The sequence below is a fragment of the Paramisgurnus dabryanus genome, chromosome 1, assembly GCF_030506205.2.
Source record: "Paramisgurnus dabryanus chromosome 1, PD_genome_1.1, whole genome shotgun sequence".
NCBI lineage: Eukaryota > Metazoa > Chordata > Actinopteri > Cypriniformes > Cobitidae > Paramisgurnus > Paramisgurnus dabryanus.
Window position 1 is genome coordinate 61,969,002 of NC_133337.1, and position 25,235 is coordinate 61,994,236.

Consider the following 25,235-nt stretch of genomic DNA (forward strand, 5'->3'; position numbering starts at 1 on the left):
AAAAATTATGTAAAGAAATTTCACTGTGTCTCAAAGCACAAATATATGAAGCAACGGCTTAAAATATTTCCATTCTCAAAGTTTATTGTGACCACACCCTTATAAAACTCCTGTTTATAGGGGTTGGGGACAACAAATATAATGACAACACATATGGTTAACAGCAGTAACAACAAAATTCATTATTGGACTGTAACAATGTACAAAATCAGTCTAATGTACACAAAACTCCAGCAAGACATGAAACATCACTTGTTTATCACTTTGTAGGAGTCATGGCAAAACATTTTATTGTCGTGTGTAGCATGAGTTGCTGTGAGGAGTCACTAGAACGATATAAGGACAGAGAGACATCCACAGCAACACTGCAGCACATGGGCCGTTCTCCAGCGAGACATCCATCATAGCTGAGGTCAAAGATCTCAACATCTACCTTCTGAGAGGGATGGATGTCTCCTCAGGGAGCCATTCAGCACTGTCTGCTGATCGGACCATTTTCATGTCTCCTATACATCAATCTGCCCTTGTGCTGATGTCAAATAGGGAACTGCAGAAAAATCACGTAAAAGTGAGAGCGTACCAACAGAGGAAAGAACGTCATTGATTAAAGTTCAAAGAAACCACACGCAGGTTAAAAGAAACGAGGAGCGCAGAAAATAATTGTCTGCTTTTAGCTCATTATGCATCCCACAGCTTTAAACCACAAGTCTCTAGATGAAGACCCTTTTTCTTGGTATAATATTTTTCATCATCAGAAGCATCATGTCTGCAGCATATTTAATGTTATAAACCACTGTGATCTGATGAAATATAAATACGTTGACTCACATCATGTGAACTCCCTAAAGGGAAACATTATTACAATTCTAATGACCGGTGCAGCGTTCAGAGAAACTGTGCGTCAGAGCTGCGCGATCGAGCGGGCTGATGAAAAATGGATGAGATTTTATTTCTTGAAATTTATTTTCTATAGTTAGCATTCAGTGGATGGTAGGCTTTCTGACCCGATCTGACCGAGTCGTGTCTCTGAACAGAGCAAGGGCGTCCGAGGCTCCGGAGGTGAGAGAGAGCAACCGTTTGGGTTGTTGGACTCCTGAACCTGTGGTCATGATTCAAGTAAGAACAGAGAGCGTGTGGTCAACTCCGCTATCAACTATAATGGTTTTACTACACTCTAAAATGCAGGAAACCTGTGTCAGCAGTTCATTTAGAGTCATTATGGGTATAAATCCTCCTGTGAACATGCACACATCTAACAGAATCTAATCTCATTTACTTAGTGGACGCAGAACCTCGGCAGCCAAAAGACGTCAGGTTGTGAGAGATTGTTTAAGAGAAATATTCACTAAACAGCTGCTTCGTCATTAAAGCAGGCCGTATTACTGTGTCTGCCTGTATATAAGTTAAAGGGACTTATTTAAAGGGACAATTTTCATAAAATGAAAATTGTGTCATTATTTCCTTACCCTCATGTTGTTCTAAATGTTGTTAGTGTTGTCATGTTATTTTATTCTGTCGAACACAAAATAATTAATCATGAGACTAATCGTTTGCAGAATAAAAGTTTTTGATTACATCATATATGTGTGCGTACAATGTATAATAATTATTTATATATAAACACACACAAATGCGAATATCATTTTAAGAAAAAAAAATCAGTTATTTCCAGTTCTCGAATCTAATTGGCCAAGAGCTCTTCCCAGGCATACGATATTGTACTGATAACACCACAGTAACCTCTTCACCATTTGTATCATTCTGTTGCCACATTCTGGTTATTTTAGAATTAGTGAGGGAGACTTCTTTAAACATGCGAGTCATTCGCTAACGTGACGTATCTCTGACTGGGAAAAGGTGCTTTTGGGGCGAATGGTCAAACACACACGCTGTTTTAAACACTTTCTGTGACTCAATAAGTTCCCTAGCTCATTAATCAGTCTGTGAATCCCAATCGGAAGTGATTATCCCTAAGCCTGTCAAAGATCAGCATTCTTGGATGTAAACTTCAGTGCAATAATGTCACATCGTATGAATGATTAGCATACACTTAAAATAAAGCAATGAAAACAGTAAATAAAACTAATTAATTTACCGTCGCCTATGGTCATGACTTATGAGTCATGAGTAAGCAAAGTGGCATAATTGTTGTGTAGTCTTTGTTGTCATGTTTTATGTAGTTTTCTTGTATTTCGTTATATGTCTACATTTTGTACAGCACTTTGGCCAACAGCTGTTGTTTTTAAATGTGCTTTATAAATAAATATGACTGACTGACTGACTGACAGTCATTTTCTCTAAAGTGATTTGTTTACGCATATCTTTTCCCATTAAAAGGACCAAAAACACAGTTTGGAAGTGCAGGTACAGTAAGCACTGTCTCTTACATTGGGACACTTGATTATTTATTTTCGCGTGACTATTAAAACACGTTGCGAGATATCACCACAGATATTTATAAGCAACATCTATCTGACTGGTTACAATATAAAACACTTAATTATTCTGTTTTATGTAGTACTGACAAGAACAAAAAAGTCCAGCAATAAAGCGAGCGCTCGTACCGCGTTAAGATTAAATGGAAATCAATAGTATATAAATATAATTTAATCACTTTTACCTTGCGCCAAAATAATAACAACACAAAATATACAAAGATAAAATCAAAATTTTTGACCATTAGGCCTATATCAGAGCCAGGGAATCCCTTACAAGGGATGTAGCCCAGTGCCCGGTTGCATGAAACTCCTTTAGTGAGGGTTTCCCTGAGGGAGAAAAAATCCCTGAGGTAAGGGATTTATTTAAGAGCGTTGCAACAAAGGTCTTAACTGTCACCCTTACATAAGTGTTGATACTAAGTATTTTACGATAGTCTCTGCCAAAACACGGCAGCGGAGAAGCAGTTGCTACGGTTACAAAATCTCACAGCGTAAACAAATCAACGCAAGCAGCTCAACAGACGGCGAATTTGTGTACAATGAAACATCGCAACTAACAGACTGTAAAGTGCCGCATGCATGAATACTCAAAGTAATTCAAACTGGAAACACTTTATTTTGACGGACGATCAAACCGCCATTCTTCTGATAAATGCGCATCACTTTTCTCTAGGGATTATTTCGATTGTTAGAAATGCGTGTTTGTGCTTCATTTTCTTAAAAAAAACATAAAATCAGCCATCGCGTGTGACGTTAAGGGACCTGTTTTAGTCCCTTAAGTTTTTAAGGGAAAATGGGACTTAAGGACTTTGTAGCAACGCATAGCAGAACTTAAGGTAATACTTTAGCATTCAAGGGTAAATACTTATTGACAGCGTTAAGGTTCACTTAAGGGTTTTTCTTGCAACCCATTTTTTATTAAGGGTACCCTTAACCTTATATTTAAGAGATTTCTTAGCTTAAGGACTTTCATGCAACCGGGCACAGATCAGGCTGTGGTCAGAGGGGTAAACGAACGCTGATGTCCGCTGGTGCGTCTGGGTTTCGGACGAATCTTTCTAAGCAAATGATCAAATAGGCACCAACTGCAGATTGTATATATATATATATACATATATATTCTCGACTGAACTAATCTTAAAACTACACTTTGTGACCAAGAAACGGTACTATTTAGAAATGACTATTCCTTCTATTGAGTTACGACATTCAAAAAACTGAATTGTGCAAGATTGTGTCTCATAGCGTAGCCAATTAAACTACACTTGGCGAATTGAGCAATGAAAACTATAATTTTGTCTTTATCTGGAGTGTCTGTTTATGCGCTTCACCTTTCCAGAAGTGCAGTGCACGCAGTTTGGAATGAACCCAGCTACTTCCAGTATATTTTGTACAGGTACACAAGAAGACACCACTGATATTTTAAAGCATCATGCAGATCACTCTCTAACTCTGATTAAACAAAACGGGTTATAGTACAACATACAAAACACTTAATTATTCTGTTTCATGTAGTACACCCTTACGAAACAAAAATGTATTGCAGTATATTGGAAAATATCATGTAATATATTAGGCAACATATTCCCATATATGGGATTTAATATTTATATTTTCCAATATATTGAAATATATGCAAAAACCATACATGTATATATGATACAAAATATATTGCAATCAAGAACAAAAAGGGCACTACATTTTTTGCACGTAATAGTTTGTCTTTATATGCTTTAATATATTGCAATATATTGCAAATAATGTATTGGTAAATATATTTTCCTTTCGTAAGGGCAGACAAGAACAAAGTCCATAAAAAATGTGCTCTAGTCTAGAACAGCATTAATTAAATATCAAATTAATTTAGTAAATATGACACATGACACATGTTATCATCTCCAATGTTAATCTCTTTTTTTGGACTACAACAAACACACAGATGTTAGGCAACAGTTTACTTCCTTTGATTGGTGATGTAGACAAGACCGACATTATCATAATTCCTCCCACCTTGGACTCAGAGCCTGTAAGTTAACTCCTGTTAGCATTGCATTGTGAGCAAACCTTTCAAAAATGGTAAGGAGCATCACAGAGGTATTCAGACCAATCACAATGTACAGGTTAGCTGTCCATTCAGGGACACAGCGCTTTTTTTCCGTTTCAGGAAGAGATTGGAATCTGGAGCTACAAAAATGTATGGTATGTGGAAAATAATGTGTTTTTTAACCATAAACCACACAAACACATTGTACCAAATACACAAAATAATGTTGTTTATAGCAATGAAATAGGTCCTCTTTAAATAAATTCTGTAATTTAATAAAGCAGTAACTAAAATCTGCAAAAGGGGTCAAGCAGGTGGAACCAACCAAACATGATGGCAAAACGAAAAAGAGCTAGTTTCCTAACGACAAAAGTAACTAGCCATGTTATGGATGGTTGCTGTATTATTATAAAAAAATTAATTTGGTAACTAGTAACTGGTTACTATGGAAAGTAATATTATTAGGTAATACCTAGTAACTACTGTCCAACATTGTCAATGATTAATAAGGTAAACATCTATAAATTTGTTACATATTAGTGAATCTGGTATATTAGTTGCATCCAAAACAGAATTTAATCTCACAAGTTAGCAATTAAACCACTAAATAGAGAGCAACTACAGTTACAGTAAAAACATTGTTCCTTTTACATTATATTAAACTATTTCCTATCTACAGCTTTTACTGTTGGATGAATTACATTTACCATATTTTCAACATTTCTTGCATCACTGACCATCTTAATTCAGTATTTTCTTGTGTCACAATTCATTCTAGGATTTTCTTCACTTTGAAGTATACATTCAATGCCGGCTTAGGCTTTAGTCAAAAGAAGTAAAGAGTAATGATGCTGTCCATCAGCTTAAACACGCCAATAATGACTAAAATGCAGCTCACTAGTTTTTGGAACAAAGCCTAGACAGTAACACAAGTGCCATTTGAATTCAGTACATCCACAGCAGAAAAACCACTGACATTTGATGCAAGAATAACAAGTTTTGCTGCATAAAACAATCTTGTGTTTATCAGCAGCTGAAGAGACTTTGAAAGCAGGTACATACCTTCTGAATCTTGAGAATGACTCACAACGGTGAGCAGAAGAACGCAGATGCTTATTCCCAACCATTTAAAGTGCCACGACCCCTGGCGCATCTTCGAGCGTTACAGCATGCTCACCTGCAACCATAGAGATGCAGATTACAGTCTGTTATACAGAGGAAGAGCTTCTCTCACATTCATGAGCAACATAATGACGGTCGACCGTACGAGGCGTAACTCATATAATTGATGCCCTTTAAAGATGGAGACCTCACAGGGATTTGAATGCCAAGTGATCATTTGATTTTCATTTGATCTCTTTGAGAAAGTTTTTTTTTTCCTGTTTGTCATAAAAAGCAATCCCAAGAACTTTGAAGTTTACTCACCGAACATTCTAATTAATTTTTGCTATCAAAACAGACAGTGAATGAGCCAATTTCCCAGCAATAATCAAGTTACTTCAGTCATTTTACATCATAAAAATAATATAAGGTTTGCTTTGGGGACAAAGCCTCAAACTGGAGGCGCGCTTAATAACGGCAGTGAAGAAGCACTTGCTGCGCATATAACATTTTCCTTTGAAGTAAGCAAACAGACAGATAGCGCTCACTGGTTGAGAAATTTAACAAACCACAGCAAAGTGCAGCTTTGAAGTTTGCAACATGTCGGAGGGTCAATAAACTTCCACCTGGAAAAGAGTCCAAGAGCAACACAATCTGGCAGGTCTAGGATGTGACGGGGAAATACATGTTACTCTGAGAGAAATAAGGTCAATTTATTCATATTTAAACTAATCATTTCAGGAGGTAAAGTCAGGATGTTTCTCACTCTGATATAGAGTTTGTATAATCTGAATGGATATTCTGCAGTGGCCCAAGACAGCACAAGCTAATCATTATGAATTCTTTAAGGTTTAAAGGGACACTCCATTTATGTTAAAATATGCTAATTTTCCAGCTCCCCTTGAGTTAAACATTTGATTTTTACCATTTTGGAATCCATTTAGCTGATCTCCGGTTCTGGCGCTAGCACTTTCAGCATAGCTTAGCACAATACATTTAATCTGGTTAGACCGTTAGCATTGTGCTAAAAATAACCAAAGAGTTTCGATATTTTTCCTATTTAAAACTTGACTCTTCTGTAGTTACATCGACAGAAATATAAAAGTTGTGTGATTTTTTTAGGCAGATATGGCTAGGAACTATACTCTTATTCTGGCCTTTGCATTTCCTCCTGGAATGTTTTCCTAAAAAAATCCATGGGGGATGACACGGAAGTGAGTAAACATGTCGGCATTTCTTTTTTATGAAAGTGGAGTATTCCCTCTAGCTTCTGTGCAAAACCGGATTATCGCACAAAACGCTTAGGTTACTCACGTAACCCCGGTTCCCTGAAATAACGGGAACGAAGCATTGCGTCAGTTAGCTGACGCTATGGGGGAAACTCCTGTTTACTCCGTGACTGAAGCCTATTGGTTAACGCCTGTACAAAGTACAGACCAATGACGTTCGAACCCGCGCGGTTCAATCGTCAGGAGCTCATTATTTTTCGACTGAAGCGCGCAGCCGAATAACACTCGCTGCGTAGACGTTTGTAGCACGGCAAGAGACGCAATGCTTCGTTCCCGTTATTTTAGGGAACCGGGGTTACGTGAGTAACCTAAGCGTTCCCTTTCAATACGGTTCACTTCGCATTGCGTCAGTTAGCTGACGCTATGGGGGAACGTAATCCCATCACGCCGTGCATACACAACGTACTGAAGTGCCTTACCGGAGAGACACTGCGTGTGGCCCTATACCCGGCATATTCACAGCTTTAAAGCAAATGTGTAAGCACCATATAAATTGTTGACGTGCACACGGTGGGGTTTTAAACGCACCGGGGGCACATAACATAGCACAAGACGGCAAGGTACCGAGCTTGCCGCGGCTGTGCGAGATAAGTAAATTCAGAGTCACGTTGGTGAGCTCGCTGAGCGCACCGTGGTGTACACATAAAACGCATGAGCGTGCATGATTGAGCCGAGAGAACCTGCGCTCGTAGGGCAGGGACGTCTAAGCTGTACAATCTGACAACGTAGACGGCGAAGACCAGCCGGCCGCGTAGCAGATATCAAATATAGATACCCCAAGTTCATGAAGAAGCCAAACTTGCACAGAGTGGACTCTATATAGGACATAGCTCATAGAGGGGCGTGAGCCAGTGCGATGGTTTCAACGATCCATCTAAATAACCACTGTTAGCAACAGACATACGTGTAGTGAGTGATCTGCGAAGCTCACGAATGGCCGATCAGACTATAATATGTGGCAGAACGGTTTGTAGCGTGGGATTATACAGATACCCCAATAGTGTGAACCCAGGTGCGCCCTCGAGCGCATCGGGATGCATATAGGTAGTATCATAGTGCACAGATCGGTGAGCTTTCCAAGCGCCCGTAAATGTGTATTGACTATAAATTGCACGGGCACAGGTGAACACTTGAATACATCGTGAATGCATATAGATGAATCAGAGTGTTATAATGCACAGGCCGGCAAGTTTCTCGAGCGCGCCGTCATGTGTTCTGATAATAAATTGTGCGCACACGGGTGAACCCTTCAGTGCACCGTGAATGAGTACAGATAAATCAGTGCACAGAACGCGCCGTGAATGTGTACAGATATGATTGATGAACGTAACGGTGGGCACCCAACGCACCGTGAACGTACACAGATGAACAACAATGTATGTGTCACAAAGCATAACACAGCTGTGTATACAGGTGAGCTTTTCCATGCGCATCTTATTGTATACCAAAATGTTATAGCGTGCACATGTGAGCTTCTCTAAGCGCACGGTGGACGCATATAATTAAAATCCATATCGTGCATACAGGTGAGCTAATGGGCGCACCTTTAATGCAACAAACCTCAGTAGTGCACGAAGCAGGGATGTCGAAGCTGTAAACTGACAACGTGGACGGCGGGGACCAGCCGGCCGTGTCACAATTGTCAAATGAGAAACCTCTAAGACCATGCCCATGCTCTAAGACAAGTGAGCATAATTGTCACGGGAGGTGATAACGTCAACGATCCATAAATAACCTGTATTGACAGGTGCTCTAGTGAGTGATCTGTGACGCAGATGAACAGCTGATCGTCTGATGTACGTCAGATGTATCTGTCATACAGGACCTTGGACAGTTCCAGAGCGCTGTGCCTCGGGCACCGTCCGCATCTGAGAAATGACAGGCTTATGAATAAAGTGAATGGCCAGCCGTAAAAGCATGGTTCGCTGTTACCGCTGCCGTCCGCATCTGAGAGATGACAGGCTTGTGAATTAAATGAATGGTCGGTCGTAAAAGCGTGGTTCGCTGTTATCACGGCCACATAGATATAGGTAGGGGAGAGAGCCGCCGTGCCTCTGTAGTGAGGAGAAAAGTGTTCCACCCACAATTCGCGGGGGGTTTAGACTTTCAATGTCACTAGACAGAATGGATCAGACTTTGCATAAGGACGCCTCGCGAAAGGGGACCTAGCAGCTTGTGTCAATGTGTCATAAGGCACGTAATGTAGGTCGTGTCCCACGGATGCCATCTCCGCACGCCCATCGTAATGGGTTAATATTTTGAATCTTGGTAGTTTAAGCATGAGATGCGTATCACTCTGATAGAACATAGCTTATAAAGCGATGCAATGAGTTTATAAAGGAGATGACTCGTCAGCTTGTACAGGGGGCGAGATCTCAGTCTGGTTCAGTAAATAATGAAACCACCGTAGTTTGCCCGACCGCATTATCACAATAACACGGTCGAGAGTGCTGCAGTGCTAAATCATCCCCTTAATGTACCGTATTCACAGTACAAGGTGATTGATATGAGACAAACGGGCGTTCCACGCGCCGAAGGCTGATTGCCGTCGTAAAGCGTGTTCAACCCACAGCAGATGCTGGGCTAGCTCGTAATGACAGCACTTCATGCAGCCGTGTGTAACTTAAGCATAAGCTTCCCGGCCGTCAGCTCGGGGCGGGACCTTTGCTTAGTCAAACTGAAGTGGACTTATGAACAGAATGCCACGATATTCAGCTTCCTGAGGCTCGTTAGAGGGGTACTTGTGCCCGTCTTAAACGAGATGCTGTGCGCGCGCTTTGAGCTTTGAAACTTATTGTGGCGGGTAGCAAGCTCACTTGAGGTTGATATTACCCTTAATATCTCCGAGAATTGGAGCGGAGGTGTGAGCGTCTTCGGATCCGCTAATATAAATCAGCTATATGGCCGAAAAACGTCATAAACTGCTTGGCTGTAAGCCTTTGAGTGGCCGTCCGGAGAGGGCCAGATTCAAACGCTTGGAGCCATGCAAAAGTCTGAGGCTGTCCTCTCTCTAGGAAGAGAGAATAACAGCCGTAAGACCGTGCTCGTTTGCGCCATCAGCATCGTAGCGGAGAAACTGAGGTGGGCTGCGAGCGAATTTGGCAGAAAGGTGTTAGAGACACCGTACAGTCGTGGGGTGTCAATACACAGTATATGGCCAAACCGGGGTTTTTTCGGCAAGCGTCGATAGAATTATGGACAGCGGGCCATGTGTGCGTATTACTGATTGCTTGTCAGTAAGGCGATAAAGTGTTTAGAGACACCGTACAACCTTGGGTGTCAATACACAGTATAGTAAGCACGGAAATTACTCTTTTTAGAGGAATTAAATACCGTTCGCCACTATAGTGAGGTCGCATAGCCGACAGTATTACACAGTATGTTTGGATAAACAGCACACAGAAAAATTTCAGGGCAGTCCAGCCGAGGCGCGACATAACCCCTTTTCTCCCAGACAGTTTTGTTCTCTGTTGATGCAGCTGTGCTGCGGAGACCAGAGCTCAGCCGTTCAGGTGCACAAGCCTCAGTAGTGACGGTGACCGAACGGCTCACGGAGCAGGGCAGTATGTCTAGGTGGTTTAATGTCAGACTGAACCCATCGCAGAGAGGAAGTCTGCCGTGAGGCCCGCGGTTTTGCCGTTTATTAAAAAACCGGGTATATAAGCGCACTGATATAGGACGGGACTGAATAAAGGGAGGTATTCGGGCCTCAGTATATTATAAACAAATTCGTTCTGCCTCTGATTCCGTCTAAACCAGAGAGAAATGACCGGGCAGACGAATAGTCGGCTCTCCGAAGTGAGACAGGCTCAGGCCAGTAAAGCTCTATAATAAGTGTTTTAGCGCTCCAATAGAGGCGTGTCCGCCTTATCGAGCAGACGAATGAGATTGTGCCGCTCCAGGAGGGGAGGGGCATGAAGCTCTCTTATAATGAGTGTTCTTGGTGCTCCAATAGCGGCGAATCCGCCCTATCGAGCAGACGAATGAGATCGCGCCGCTCCAGGAGGGGAGGGGCATGAAGCTCTGTAATCGTTGAACACTAGACAGCTGCATTTAGAGGCAGCGAGCCGTAATACAGCGTGCTAACTAAGCCGTTAAGAGACCTCACCACTGCGGGGAAAGGAGCGAGGGACTCCGCGAGCGTGGAGCACGAGTGGCTGTGCTATGACAGAGAACAGGGGCAGACCCGCCCGTGTTTGCTTGTGGTATGCATCTATCCAGTTCTACGGTTCCCCGCTTGTTCATCTCAACAAGAGAGGAACGGCAGAGGGGAGCAGCAACACAGACAGAACAGCCATGCGTCGTATGAACGGTATCACCCGATGCACTCGGGGGATTAATATATGTGCCAGAGATCTCGCCACTGAATGTGAGAGGAGCGAAGGGACTCTGTAAGCATGAACGGTTGCGGTGTGACAGAACACAGGGGGGGTTAGTCCGTGTGTGCTTGTCTATGCATCCATCTAGTCTCATGGCTCGCCGTGTGTTCATCCCGGCGAGAGAGGAACAGCAGGGGGAGCACGAAACATGGATAAGACAACCGAAGCATATAAGCGCGGTCCCGGCGTGGGAGGTGCCAGACCGGTAACGCGCTCGGAGGAAATTCATAACAGAGAGGCTCACCGAGCCGCTGTGCTGGACGCTATTACAACAGCGCCTGCTCTTTTAGCTTATAGCTTTATATTAAAAATATTGATCTTACCGGGCGGCCGCAGGGGAGACCTCGTCAGGCATGTGTCCGCTGCACAGGGCTCGTACCACGGCAAGCGAAGGCTATCTTTGGTTCTCGGCCAGAAAGCGGCAGGGAAAGACGCTAGACCTGGACTCTGCTATCTTCGGTTCTCAGCCGGAAAACGGCAGGGGAAGACGCTAGGCCTGGACTCCGCTGCAGGGCTTTTGTCAACGGCGAGGTAAGGCTTCTTCTTTTTCTTTGGAGCAGCGAGAGGTTCGCGCTGAAGGAGAAAATAATGAGCTCCTGACGATTGAACCGCGCTTATATAAGGACGTGTGCATCCCGCGCGCGGGTTCAAACGTCATTGGTCTGTACTTTGTACAGACGTTAACCAATAGGCTTCAGTAACGGAGTAAACAGGAGTTTCCCCCATAGCGTCAGCTAACTGACGCAATGCGAAGTGAACCGTATTGAAAGGGAACTTTTTTGTGTATAATAAAGTCCTTACACATTATATGACCATGCAGACTTTTGCTAAAACATTTCAGTATGACCTAAACAACACTCAAATGCTGTGCAACAATATCGGTCCCCTCGTTAGTCCAGTTATTTTGTCTCATCGCGCTCCAGTTCAGACAGAAAGGGCAGTCACAAAAAAAAGAAAATACATTTTTTGATGCGCATAGAGGAATTTATTTGTTAAATGTGTTTCCATCTTAGTTTGTGCTCATGTGGTCTTATTGGATAAGAAATTTATCCAACTCACAGTTTTTCATGCGCATTTTGAGGTTTCCTTCCAGCGGTTTCTTTATGCGATATCTCAAAATACACATAAAAATAGGCAGATGTAAACATGACTATTCCAAAGAGCAATACTTGCAAAACATCAGGAATGTTTTAAAGTTACATTGTTTAACTTTAAATGGGTAGTTCACCCAAATATAAAAATTCAGTCATCATTTACTAAGCCTCATGTTGTTACAAACCTGTATAATTTTTTTTGTTCTGATGAAGACAAAGATATTTTGAGGAATGTTCGTAACCAAACTGATCAGAGGCCTATTGACTTGAATAGTATTCTTATATTGATTCCTACTATGACTTTAAGTTTACATCGCCGCCAGCAAGAGTGTCAAAAAGCACTCTGGCTGCCCTGCCAACGACGCTATAAAGAGTAATGGAGGCTCTGGAATCCTTTCAAGCAGAGGAATTGGGTTTTCGCCTTTCGTTTGGTTGTCACGGACGTTTTCGCCTTCCGATGAGTTGCCACCGAACTGCAGCACTGCTAATTACGATAAAGTGGAGCTGATTTCAACTCTCCTTAATGCTCACACCTTCCAAGATGCCCGCGCCGCTGCTCGCTGCTGGTTTGAAAGCACGGTGAGGTTTGCATTCCTTGTTCGTGAAGTACACTACTTAAGTATTTTTACTTTCTACATAAAAGTACATTTTTAAGTATTCGTATTTTATCATGGGAAACATACATTCCAAAGCATATTATCGTAATTTTTACTCCATTACATTTCATAATTTCAAGTTTTTGGTTTATATTTAATTAAGTACATTAATCATCTAGTATTTTTTTACTTTTACTTAAGTGAAAAGGACTTTTATTCTTTTACTCAAGAAAAGTACAACATTTTTTTGTAATTAGGTATAAAATTAATTTTAAAATGCAATATAAAAGGAATACACGGTATGATTCGATGCTTTAGAATGTACTGAACTTTTTTTTAATTGGTACCATTTAAGCCCACTCCAGACTTTTAATCTTTCTTCATAAAATATCTTTATTTTATATTCTAAAATATACATCAACTATACTAGTCAACGTTTGAAGTGGATCAAAAAAGTTTATCAAAGTTGTCCTACGACAAGAACAGGTATTAAGTATTGGTTTTAAGACAACTTTTATGAAAGGTTTTGATCCACTTCAAATGATTAGTGTAATTAATACACATTTTAACTTTTTTTTCTCATTATCTATGATAAACTCCTAAACTTAGGTTTTGGTGGGTTTAGGGCCGTTTACCTGGACAGAGTTTAGATAAATCCAGGACTAGGCCTTATGCTGGTTTCACCAAAACATAATCGGACGAAATTTGGACTGATTTCCCGCCTTCCGAAAATCCTATAGCTATGTCAGATTATATTGATGGTTCTACATATTATCTTATTAGGTTTTCCCTTGGTGTGAGATGTGTTAAGAGTGTCCGAACCTGTTCCGAAGAATGTCGGAGCTGCCCCGATCGCGAATCATAAATATTAAACATGGTTCACCAGTAAACCAGCACCAAAACACAACATATGCTGGTCTTGCTGGTATGCAAGCAGGGCACCCAAACTCTTTTCTTTCTTTCTTAAATTTTCTGTGAAAATCATGCCAAACACTATCATTGAAATTTCTTCCTGCATATCGTCCCCCATGTTTATTTTCTTGTGTTCACAGTCGACACTCTGGTTAAAAATCTGTTCGTGTGTGGTGTGTTGTCTTTGACACATCATGACACACCACACACTGTAGGATCTTTCACGACTGTTTTAAACACAGTTAATTATTTCCATTCGGGAGGAAACAAATGATTGGCTTGCGCGACTATCACTCTCTCTTGCGACCATGGCACCACCCCTGTTGCTATGGAATCTGCCCACACCCGATTGATTTGAAGGTGCACGAGGCACTCTAGGAAGAGCAAAAGAGCATTCAGAACTCACAGTACCTGCATATCCAGTCAGCGAAGGCAAACAAAGGAAACAAAGGAATAAACGAAGCAATCAAACGAGAGTAAATATCGCGTGGCTTTTCCTCGAGTTGACGATCCCAGAGTCAAAGAAACCCAGAAGGGAGGGGGTGGAGTGAATGGAAAAATTAGCTGTGTTTAAAACAGTCGTGAGAAGTCTACAGACACTCGATTTTTATACTCTCTTTTTCAGAGTACTTACATTTTACTTATGTATTGGTATATAAAGACAGTTTAAACAAATTTGTAAAAAAAATTTTTTAGATCATTCCTGCCTATCCTGCCTTTAAGCAGTATTTACAAACATACCTTAGTAAAAACATTATAGGTGTGCAACTTAAAACAAAACTATGGCACTGATATATGTTAAGATGTTTTTGAATGAAGGCAGCTCAAACAAGCATTTTAGTCTGGCACTAGGATAAGTCCTGTATGGGAAACCACCATTTAATGGGTACACTTAACTTAATCAGTTGACCGTAAGACAACAGTATGACAAAATATACAAATGATTTTTACTATTATACATCTACAATACATTATCAATCACTAAACAACGTTAGACTTCCTCCTGAAGACGCTCGGCCCATATTCCAAAGTCAAGCTTGTCTGGGATTTGAAAAAAATCCTCCATTTGTATGTACATATTTATGTTAACAAAATACTCTGCACATCATTTATAATAGATAACATTTAAAGTCAATTTGAAATCATCTCACATTCTCCATTAATTTTTATAGTGAAAAAGCTTTTCTTTTAAAGGTGCAGTGTGTAAATTTTATAGAGTTGTTCCGATTCCGATAACAGTATCGGAAATGCGGCCGATACCACAAAAAAATTCCGGCATCGAAATCGGCAAGTCCTTGAACCCATGATCCGATACCATTTTCTTAATAAATCTACTTATGGCCATTATAGCTAACGCTAAAGCTAACACTGCAAAGCGAAACTAATTTCTTCTTCGCTGCTCTGAATGCAAACACCAGGAAGTTACCACATGCGTGACGCAAGCACTGGTTAGAGCAGCGAAGGAATGAAAGCATGCAGCCGTATGTCCGCTGTATAGCATTTCAGACTAATAAAACATCGACATATCCATATTCCGCGGAGAACTCTGCAGATTTAATGCCCGTGGTTGACAAGCACACATACCCGCGCTTGAGCGTGTTTGTGACCAGTCATTGACAACAGGCACACATACATAGCCTCGCGCGTTTGTGAGCAGCATTGACAAGTGCATAAACCCTGTGCGTGCTGTTTGCTGTGATTGTTTTTAATGATAAGAATATGAATTGTTTAAGATATTTGAGATGAAACAAACTTACCACTGAGTTTTACCGCAGATCTTACTTGTCTATGTAGTTTATGTGACGCGACAGTCAGCACTCAGCACATCATCATTTCAAATCAGTTTACAAGACGAATGCTCTTGTTATGTTTAATATATAATCTTCATACGTGCTTAATTCATAATGAGAATGTATTAACACAAGCTTTTTTATTCGACTATAATATATATTAACAATAATATATGTCATTTTATATAGACTACAAACGATAATTCTCTCTTGACATGCACATTATCTTGTTCATGTTGGTCCAGTTTAATTCAGAGGACTCATTGGTTTGGTGTATTGATTTAAATTGTAAGCCTTTAAAAAGTAATTATTTTAAATGAAATGTTGTAACATTTAATAGCTTAAATTTTTTAATTTAAAACCATCCCGCAGAATTCTGCAGATTTTTCCAATTATTCTAAAACTAAAATACCCTTTCAGTTTACAGTGTTAGATTTGTGGCTTGTTTTCTCTTAGGAAAAATAAATACTGTCAAATGTCTTTCAGATAATAAAAATACTGTGGTTCACTGTATGTATTTGTTCATGTTTTATACAGGAATAAGTCTGAAGCACACAATAAAACAGTTATATCCATTCATACAGGGCTAGTAGTATGTACAGCTGTCAATTATACAGATACACACCCAGGTATCGGATTCGTACTCGGTATTGGCCGATACCCTGACCCCAGGTATCGGAATCGGGAAAAGAAAAATGGTATCGGAACATCTCTAAAAATTTAGGAGGATTTCTGAACAGAAATGCAATATAATCTACATAACTATATTATGTGGTGTATAAAGAGGTCTCCTTACATGAAAGTTGCAATTTTGCGCTTCATGTTTCAACAGTAGCCCTAAACAGACAAACTGCTGAGTGTGTTTCGTCACTATGTTGTTGATGATGACGTGTTTGTCCTGTGCTGCACCTTCTCCCAAAAGTGAGGGATTATCTGTGGAGCGAGCCGCTGGTTACAAATTCACAGTCTAAATGTGTCATGATAACTCAGTCCTGTTTGTATTTTCCCTTGTTTCATGTAACAGAAGCATGGCAGCCCTTATTGTTGTCTTGTTTTGTGTGGAGAGTCACATGGCCTGTGTTTATGTTTTGTGTAGCTCGTGCTCTCCTGTCTTAAGTCTTAACCCACCCCCTTGTTTCCTGTTTAAAATTTCCTTATTCATTTACGTCCTTCACCTGTGTGTCCTCGTTCCCTAGTTTAGTTCTTCTCTATTTAATACCACTTGTGTATGATGTTCTGGATCATTGTTCATCTTACGATGACTTTGTGTTGCCCTGCTTAGTGTCATGTCATGTCATATCACATCACGTCACGTCACGTCATGTTATGTTATTTATTTGGATTATTGTCTTTGTTTTACCCCCTTTGAGAGTGTTTTTGTTATATAATAAAAGTCTTTTTGGTTGAGAGCTGTCTGCACTTGGGTTCTGTTTTCCCCACACATGAAAAAATGCTTCAAAAAATCTACACACTGCACCTTTAAAATATTTATAATGAATTTGTGATGCTTTCTTTATCTGATGCTGACTCATACTGACAGGGAAAGAAAAAAAAACATTGAGCTATAAAATAAATGGAGGTTGCATTCAGTCTAGCTAAAGACCTCTGAACAATGACTCCTTGATACACAAACATATGTTTTGTTTGTTCTGCTGCCTATTTTATCCCGGTGTTCAAGTACCGGTGATAGAGGAAACATCTCTAACTGAAGTCACAGACAGAGATATACAGCACGAATAGAAAATAAATCTCCAAATATAAACAAGCAACATCGTGACATCAGAGGCAAATGCATATCAGGCAAACACCAGCTACTCGTTGGAACTATAAAAAAATCCCTTTCCACCGAGTGAATCTATAATACAATCTCAACAGATTGGTTTTGGTTATCAGGGCGTCGCTTTGCAAACACTACAGAGGCTATCTGGAAACACACATGCTACAAAAATATAACTTCTTGTGATCCAGGTATCAAATCGCATCAGCAAATCCAAACACACCTGATGAAAAGTTTCATTTTCGAGTGAAAGGGAGACAAGCGCGCAGGAAGCTTTTGGGACCTCCGCTTTCAAGCCTCTCCACTCGTACTACATGAAAACCCTCTACGCCCGAGTCAATCATTGCCTGCCATACTCACTGACTATCATTATGAATGGCTTTTGTTCTTCCAAACCGAAAGACTGTTTGGAGACACGGATGTAATTTCATCCTCTCTGTTGTCAGGACGGAAGCGCATCTCTACCTTGTGTTCCTCAAAACAAAGCTCTGTCTCAGGACAATCAATGTAAGATTTCAAGATTCAAGATTTCAATGCGTTATGCTTTGAAAAGGTGACGGATTGGCAAAGATGCGATATGTCAAGGGGCGAATTCCATAAATGCGTTTCCCTCGACCCGTATTTTCGGTTTCTAGAAATGAGACTAAATTGAGTGCTTTTGTGCGCAAGGCTTATAATCAAACGCACAATGAAGCTTTGGACTTTCAATAAGCTAATGGCCAGGAACTTCAACCCTTATCTCTCAGAGTACCTGAGACAACACCTGCTTGATTGTCTGAAGTTTTCCCCACGCAACAATTTCCCAAACAGAGGGTCGGACTTATGTTGGTATGGACTTGTGTCAGAACGATGGGCTTTATGAAATGAGTCTGTGTGCACCGTGTGAATGCTGTAATTATCAGCAGGAAGTCTCTTTATAAGCCCTAATGTTCAGAGTTAATTAAAGAATCATTGTGAAGGCAAACTGGTATTGGGCTTAATTAAGTCGTAATTGCGACTGTTCGCTCTAGTAATGATGTTCATTTTGACCTCGTGTAGAGCTGCTATTAAGGTGCATGTCATGTGAATCAGTCACAAGTGTTTAGGTGAGACACATCGATGTTTACACCTGCAGTAAAATCCATCTCATATGACACACTTGTGTTTTGAGTTCATAAGCACATTCACTCATAATAATGTGTTTTCAGAGCATGTTTCAGCTAATTACACTTTGTTTTAGGGGGTGTGTACACCAAAGCGTTTAAACGTGGCTGAAAATGCCAGGCGGACGCCAACTGTGGGCGCTTGCCAGCATTTTTTCAGCTAAGCACTTAGGTTAAACAATACACAGTTCGTTGTTGTGATGTTTGTCCCACCCGTCCTCCACTGTGATTGAACGGCTGATGATAAGTGACATTGACAAGCTTAGCGTTTCACCCAAAGTTGAACATTGTTCAACTATGGGTGCTCAGTGGGGATAACACTGCCAGCTGCTAGCGTTTTTGAAAAGCGTGGTGCATCCAATTTGTGTATTTGGTATAATACAATGTGTTTGCGTAGTTTATGGTTCAAAAACCACATTATTTTCAACATTTTTGTAGCTCCAGATATCCTGCCTTTCTCAAACTCTTTGATTTTGTACAAACTCATCGATCTGAAAAGCTCTGTGTCCCTGATTAGCCAGCTAATCTGTACATTGTGTTGGCCTGAATAACTTTAACGTCAGCCGGAAATGTGATGCTCCTTGCCATGTTTGAAAGATTCGGTCACAATGCAATGCTAACAGGAGTTAACCTACAGGCTGTGAGTCTGAAGCGGGAGGATAATGTTGGTCTTGTCTACATCAACAATCACAGGAGTAAACTGTTGCCTACAATCCGTGTGTTTGTTGTTTTCATATCATTAACTTGTACTAATTCAAACCAAAGGAAATCTAACATCGTGAATTGGAAATAGGTGCTGTTTAAAAAAATAATAAGAATATTTTTCATATATTTTACATATTTGTTGCAGTTCTCATCCCAGTCTGTCTCAAATGCTCTTTAACTTCTGCACTATATGAAATCCCTCCTTCCGAAATGCTCTGATTGGTCAAGAAGACTCAGTCTGTTCTTATTGGTATTTTGCTCAGAGTATGTGTCTGAAATGCTCCGCCCCTTTACTATAGATTGTTTCATCTGACATTTTTCACGGTTAAGCGTCTAGGCGGAACTTAATTTAAGATTTCTGTTTCTTTAATGGTCTGGCAAGTGGACTCTGGAAAAAATACCTCATCGAGAATAACAAATGTTTTGGTTTCCTAAAGACGAAAGAAGACGGCGATCCCGGATCACCGCTATGTGAAGGGAGGTCTGTTAAGACTGTATACATTACACATTTTACACAGTAACGTTAGCGCACTGTAGTATTTGATCTGCTTAAATTATGATTTGAACTAAGGTAATCTACTTCTTAGGGGCTGTTTCCCAGACAGGGATTAGACTAGTCCTAGACTAAAATAAATGAAAGAACTTGCACTGACATATCTTAAAATACATTAGTGCTCTTTGTTTTGCCTCAAAATGCACACAAGTAATGTTTTTAGTAAGGTATGTTTGTTAAAATTAAGTATATTTCCTAATTAATCTAAGGCTTAGTCCTGGTTTAAGATAATCCCTGTCAAGGGACCTCATTTATCAAGTGTGCGTACGAACAGAAGTGTGCGTAAAGTGTGCGTAGGAACAGTTTTACGCAAAGTGTGGAATTTATCAAATTGCACTTACACGTAGAAATGTGTGTAAAATACGCACACCTCGGAGCATGCTTATGCACAGAATCTCGTGGTAGAATAGCGATACTATACAGGATCATTCCCAGTGGGTAAAGAAGTGTGTATTTATTATCCACAAGCAGGTGTAAAAAAACGATTTGTTAATATAACAGCAAACCAGTGTTGAAGTTAAAGGTGACATAGAATGATTGAACAGAGTATTTATCCTTGTTCTGTGATGTGACATGTAGACAAAAAAATTTTTTTTGGGTCTGTAATGCCTTAGAAGCTTCCTCAAAACCTCTCTCAGATAGCCCTATTAGGGTGGGGGATTTTAAACAAGTGGTTTTGCACCTATTTGGCTCCCCCTACTGGGTTAACTTGCAATCTCATTACTGATTGGCTGACTTTGCTGCCACTCAAAAAAATTTGCCAATTATTTTAAAGTGGAGGGGCAGTTAGATGGCTGTGATGTCATAAGCATCAGTTTTTCAGATTGGGCCGTTTTCTGGCTGACATTTCTAAAAGAGAAATTTCTATGAGACTGAGATGTTTAGCATGTCTAGCACTTTTTGTATGTTTGTGAATGTGGGTAGACTACCATTATTCAACAAAGACAAGGTAAAAATTGTTTTTCATTCTCTGTCCCCTTTAATGATTTATACTGTAAAAATAAAAGCTCCGTCAAATGCTTGACACAGTGCAATGGCTTATTTGGATTATTGGAAGACTTGGCAAATCATCCATTCTGCCGAGGGCGCATTTTCAAAGATCGCGCCGATGATGCTGGTTATATGCGGCTGTCCAAGGTGGAAAGTTCTGTCATTGTCTGTCCTCCTCCAGTTCCACTGATTTCACGTCGGTGTGCTGGGACGCGTCTTTTTTTTAGGCTGATAATTTAATGTCAAATCACTTTTTATTTCTAGAAGTGTTCTCATACCCAACGGAATTAATCTCACTGGGAACATGTTCCCATGCAGATTTGTTTTCTTTTGTTAGAGTGTTTTCACATATGTTGGTGCGCACCGTGGTGTGGCCTCGGAGCGCACCAAAATACATTGTATCATTTTTCAGTTAGTGCTGTCCGTGTTCACAGAACCTTGATATGCTTCTTACAGAGCCACTTCTTGGTTATCCTATCTGTGTGCTTCGGGTCATTGTCATGTTGGAAGACCCAGCCTCGACTAGGGCTGTCACTTTTTATTCGATATTCGAATATGCATTCGAACATGACGTGAAATATCCGTATTCGAACTTTAAATAAACCATCCGGTTTTTTAAATGCCATATGTAACGCATTTTTTACAGTAACACCTCGTAATAGGAAGGAGGCTGAGAGTGAGACCGATGACGGCAACTGTGCGCAAGAGAGGGAATCAAATTGAACCAACATGAACCTAATGTGCATGTCAAGATAGAATTATAGTTTTTAAATAAAATGACATATTATTGTTTATAGTGTTAAATATTATAGCAGAATAAAAGCTTGTGTTAATACGTTCGCATTATGAAATTAGCATGAATGAAGATAATTTTATTATTTTTACCACGCAATGTAAACTTTATATTAAACAACAACAGCATTTGTCTTGTAAACGGATTTTAAATGATCATGTGCTGACTGTCACGCGTCACATAGACGACAGAGTCAAGTGAGATCTGCTTAACTCAGCGGTAAGTTTTATTTCATCTCAAGTTTCAAAGGGTTTGTGCTCTCTATCATTGAAAACGGGCGAGCAAACAGCATGCGCAGGGTTAATGTACTTGTCACTGACGGTTCACAAACGCGTGAGATAGGCTATGTATGTGTGTTGTTGTCAATGAGATTACTTTTCACAAACACGCTCAAGCTCGGGATATGTGTGCTTGTCAATGACGGGCATTAAATCCGCAGAATTCCGCAGAGTTTTCTTCCGAAATCTGCGGGCGCGAATTCCGTTTGGGCTCCTATACTCCTGCTGCTGTTTAAGTTGTCACGTTATTGTCTGTAACTGTTCTGAATCATTTTTTCGTATACAAGTTTTGTATTCATAAGTTGATAACCTACTGTTTCAAACATTAAGTAAAAAGGTAATCCAGACAGCCCAGTTTATGACCGTCACTGTTCATAATTTTGTGATTGAATCTCCATTACGGTGGGTTTTTGATGCGCGCCCAGATATTCGAATATATTCGGATACATTGCATGATATTCGAAATCCGTTCGAATTTGATTTTTCTCAAAAGTGACAGCCCTAGCCTCGACCCATCTCCAATGCTCTAACTGAGGGAAGGAGGTTGTTCCCCAAAATCTTGCAATACATGGTCCCGGTCATCCTCTCCTTATACAGTGCAGTTGCCCTGTCCCATGTGCAGAAAAACACCCCCAAAGCATGATGCTACCACCCAATGCTTCACATAAGGGATGGTGTTCTTGGGATGGTACTCATCATTCTTCTTGTCTTTGGACAGCTCTTGGGTCTTGGCCATGTTAGTAGTTGGATTCTTACTGATTGTACGGGGTGGACAGGTGTCTTTATGCAGCTAACAACCTCAAACAATTTAGGATAATGAATGGAGGTGGACATTTTAAAGACAGACTTACATGTCTTTGAGGGTCAGAATTCTAGCTGATAGACAGGTGTTCAAATACTTATTTGCAGCTGTATCATACAAATAAATAGTTAAAACATTTTTAGATTGTGTCTCTCACAGTGGACATGCACCTACGATGACAATTTCAGACCCCTCCATGATTTCTAAGTGGGAGAACTTGCAAAATAGCAGAGTGTTCAAATACTAATTTTCCTCACTGTATGTCCATAATCTTAATAAAAGTTAATAAAAGTATGTTGTGGGTAATTGATGAAATTTTGTGCAAAAAATATCCATATTTCAACCTTCAGGGTGAGTAAATAGTTGGTTAATTTAGAAAATTTGGCTGGAGTATTGCTTTAAGTTGATAAAGTGAAAAAGCGTATAATGACCCCTTTAATGCTTTACTCCACAGTGGGTTGCAAACAGTACTGTACTGTAATAATATACATACTGTATGCATTTATAACTTATGCATTCTTCATTGATCTAATGTGATCTTTTGGTTTGCATCCATCAACTTTCAAATAAAAGAAGAAAATAATTAAATTAAGTCAAATAAAATTTTACTCGATTAACTCTTTCCCTGTCATTGACGAGTTATCTCGTCAATTAAGAGAAAACACTTTCCTGCTACTGACAAGTTTTTACTGCAATCCATATTTCCCAATTATCCACTAGTTGACGCTATTACCTAATTTATAAAACACTGCAGCATCCACTGATTTAAAAGCAGTACAAACTCTGTGTATGTTTTAACCATCGCTTTGAAACATTTTTGTTTGTTTGTTTGTTTGTTTGAAGGGTCTGTTTTTTCATTTGATATATTGTATGTTTATATATTTAAAGAAGATTTTTTTCTGAAAGGCATTAAACTTGTAGGAAAATCATAAAAGGTGCTAACTTTTTTTTAAAATGCTGGCGTGGAAAAAGTTGGAATCAAAAATATTAAATCCTCAGTGTTTCCCATACATAGGCTCTACTTGGGCGGTGCGCCCAGGTAAATTGCGACCCGCCCAGGTAAAAAAATCACTTTAAGAATTTTCGTATTTTCTGAACTCGACTGGATGACCCGTATTTTGGAGAGAGAGAGAGAGAGCGCGAGAGAGAGAGCGCGAGAGAGAGAGAGGTGGGGGTCGGGTGACCGTGAAGATGATGCACGCGTCATAAACTCATCATCCAGCGCGGCAAACTGGATCAACCGCAGCAGCACATACGGAGCAGCCAGGGAACACACTGCGACCAAAATGGTCGCATATGCTTATGTGCATATGTGTTTATAGCATCTAAGTTGGCTTCATTTTGCGTGCAAGCACGTTGTGTCTCTCCGGTTGAGCGTCCGTTCACGTGCTGTCTGTTTCTCAATGAATTGGGCGCGATGCGAAGCAACCTCAGTGTCACATTGTATCCTTTCATGTTTCTGAACTTGAGCAGAGTTTTACCATTAGAGGTCTTTCTTCACTGAGGACGCGGGACCCGTACGGTTCCGGGTTTATATTTTAAATGGTCAGTTGGGTCCGGGTCGGTCCTAGTTCATTACTTCGGGTCCCAAGTCTGATTAATATTGTGTGTGTAAAACCCGAGTCGATCGGAGAACGGCCGTGAGCGCTACCGCGCTAAAGCTCGAGTGCTGTTTTAGCGTGCCTCCGGTTTCTATGGCGATAGCAACTGGCTCTTGTCAAGACCACGCGCCGCTTCATTTTCTTTATCCCATTTTTTAATAATCTTACTATTAATAGACAATATCTTTACTAAAATCTAAACAGTTTGCACAGAGATTGTAGCAAAAAGCAGTGCTAATACTGAATGAGCAAAGCTCTAGTTGACTCAGGATATAAAAAACACAAAGCTGTAATGTAAAGTCTGTCATCGGGACAGCAAGTAGACTTTTAAATCTGAAATAATGAGTGGATTAAGCTTTTTTTAATCGGCAAAAGAGAAATAGAAAGCAGAAGCAGTAAAAGTGCCTATCTTATAGAAGTTATTAACATTATAACATCAGTCACATTTATAATCTATAGACCTGCACTGTCTATATAGGCTATAGTATACATAGTATTGTATATATTTGAGTTTGATAAAAGGGGTCATCAAATTGCTTCATATATCAGTGCAAAAACACAAAGTGTTTTCGTGGTGCTTTGACAAACAGTGTCAGCTTTGTTTATGGCAAAAAAAGTTTGGGGTGGTTAGATTATTGAACTATAATGTGAAATTAATATTAATGTTTAATAAATCAAAGTATTGTGTTGTGTCACACATTATTAGTTCTTTGTCACATGTATAGTAGACCATTTTTTGTCGGCGGATAATAATGATTGCCCTTTTCACCAGCTTCCACCACAAGTAAATTTCAGATCTGTGGGAAACACTGAATCCTGTAAATTGTGGATTTAGCAGTGATTACAAAGAGTTGCATTTATGTAACTAAATATCATGTTGGAGCCAATGGTGTAGTGGGCAGTGCTTCGACATACGGTGCAGGCGCACTTCCGATGACCAGAGTTTGATTC

The 25,235-nt window shown here is 40.1% G+C and overlaps 1 protein-coding gene across 2 annotated transcripts in view; it reads right to left on the minus strand.

The window, feature by feature from the left end:
- pcdh15b (protocadherin-related 15b) overlaps positions 1 to 25,235 on the minus strand; it is a 409,107-nt gene that overhangs the window by 362,783 nt on the left and 21,089 nt on the right. For both annotated transcript variants that reach the window (XM_073815853.1, XM_065242769.2), the window contains exon 2: positions 5,545 to 5,659. In XM_073815853.1, coding sequence (XP_073671954.1) covers positions 5,545 to 5,635 — 91 coding nt within the window. In that variant the 5' untranslated portion in view covers positions 5,636 to 5,659. The remainder of the gene's footprint in view (positions 1 to 5,544; positions 5,660 to 25,235) is intronic.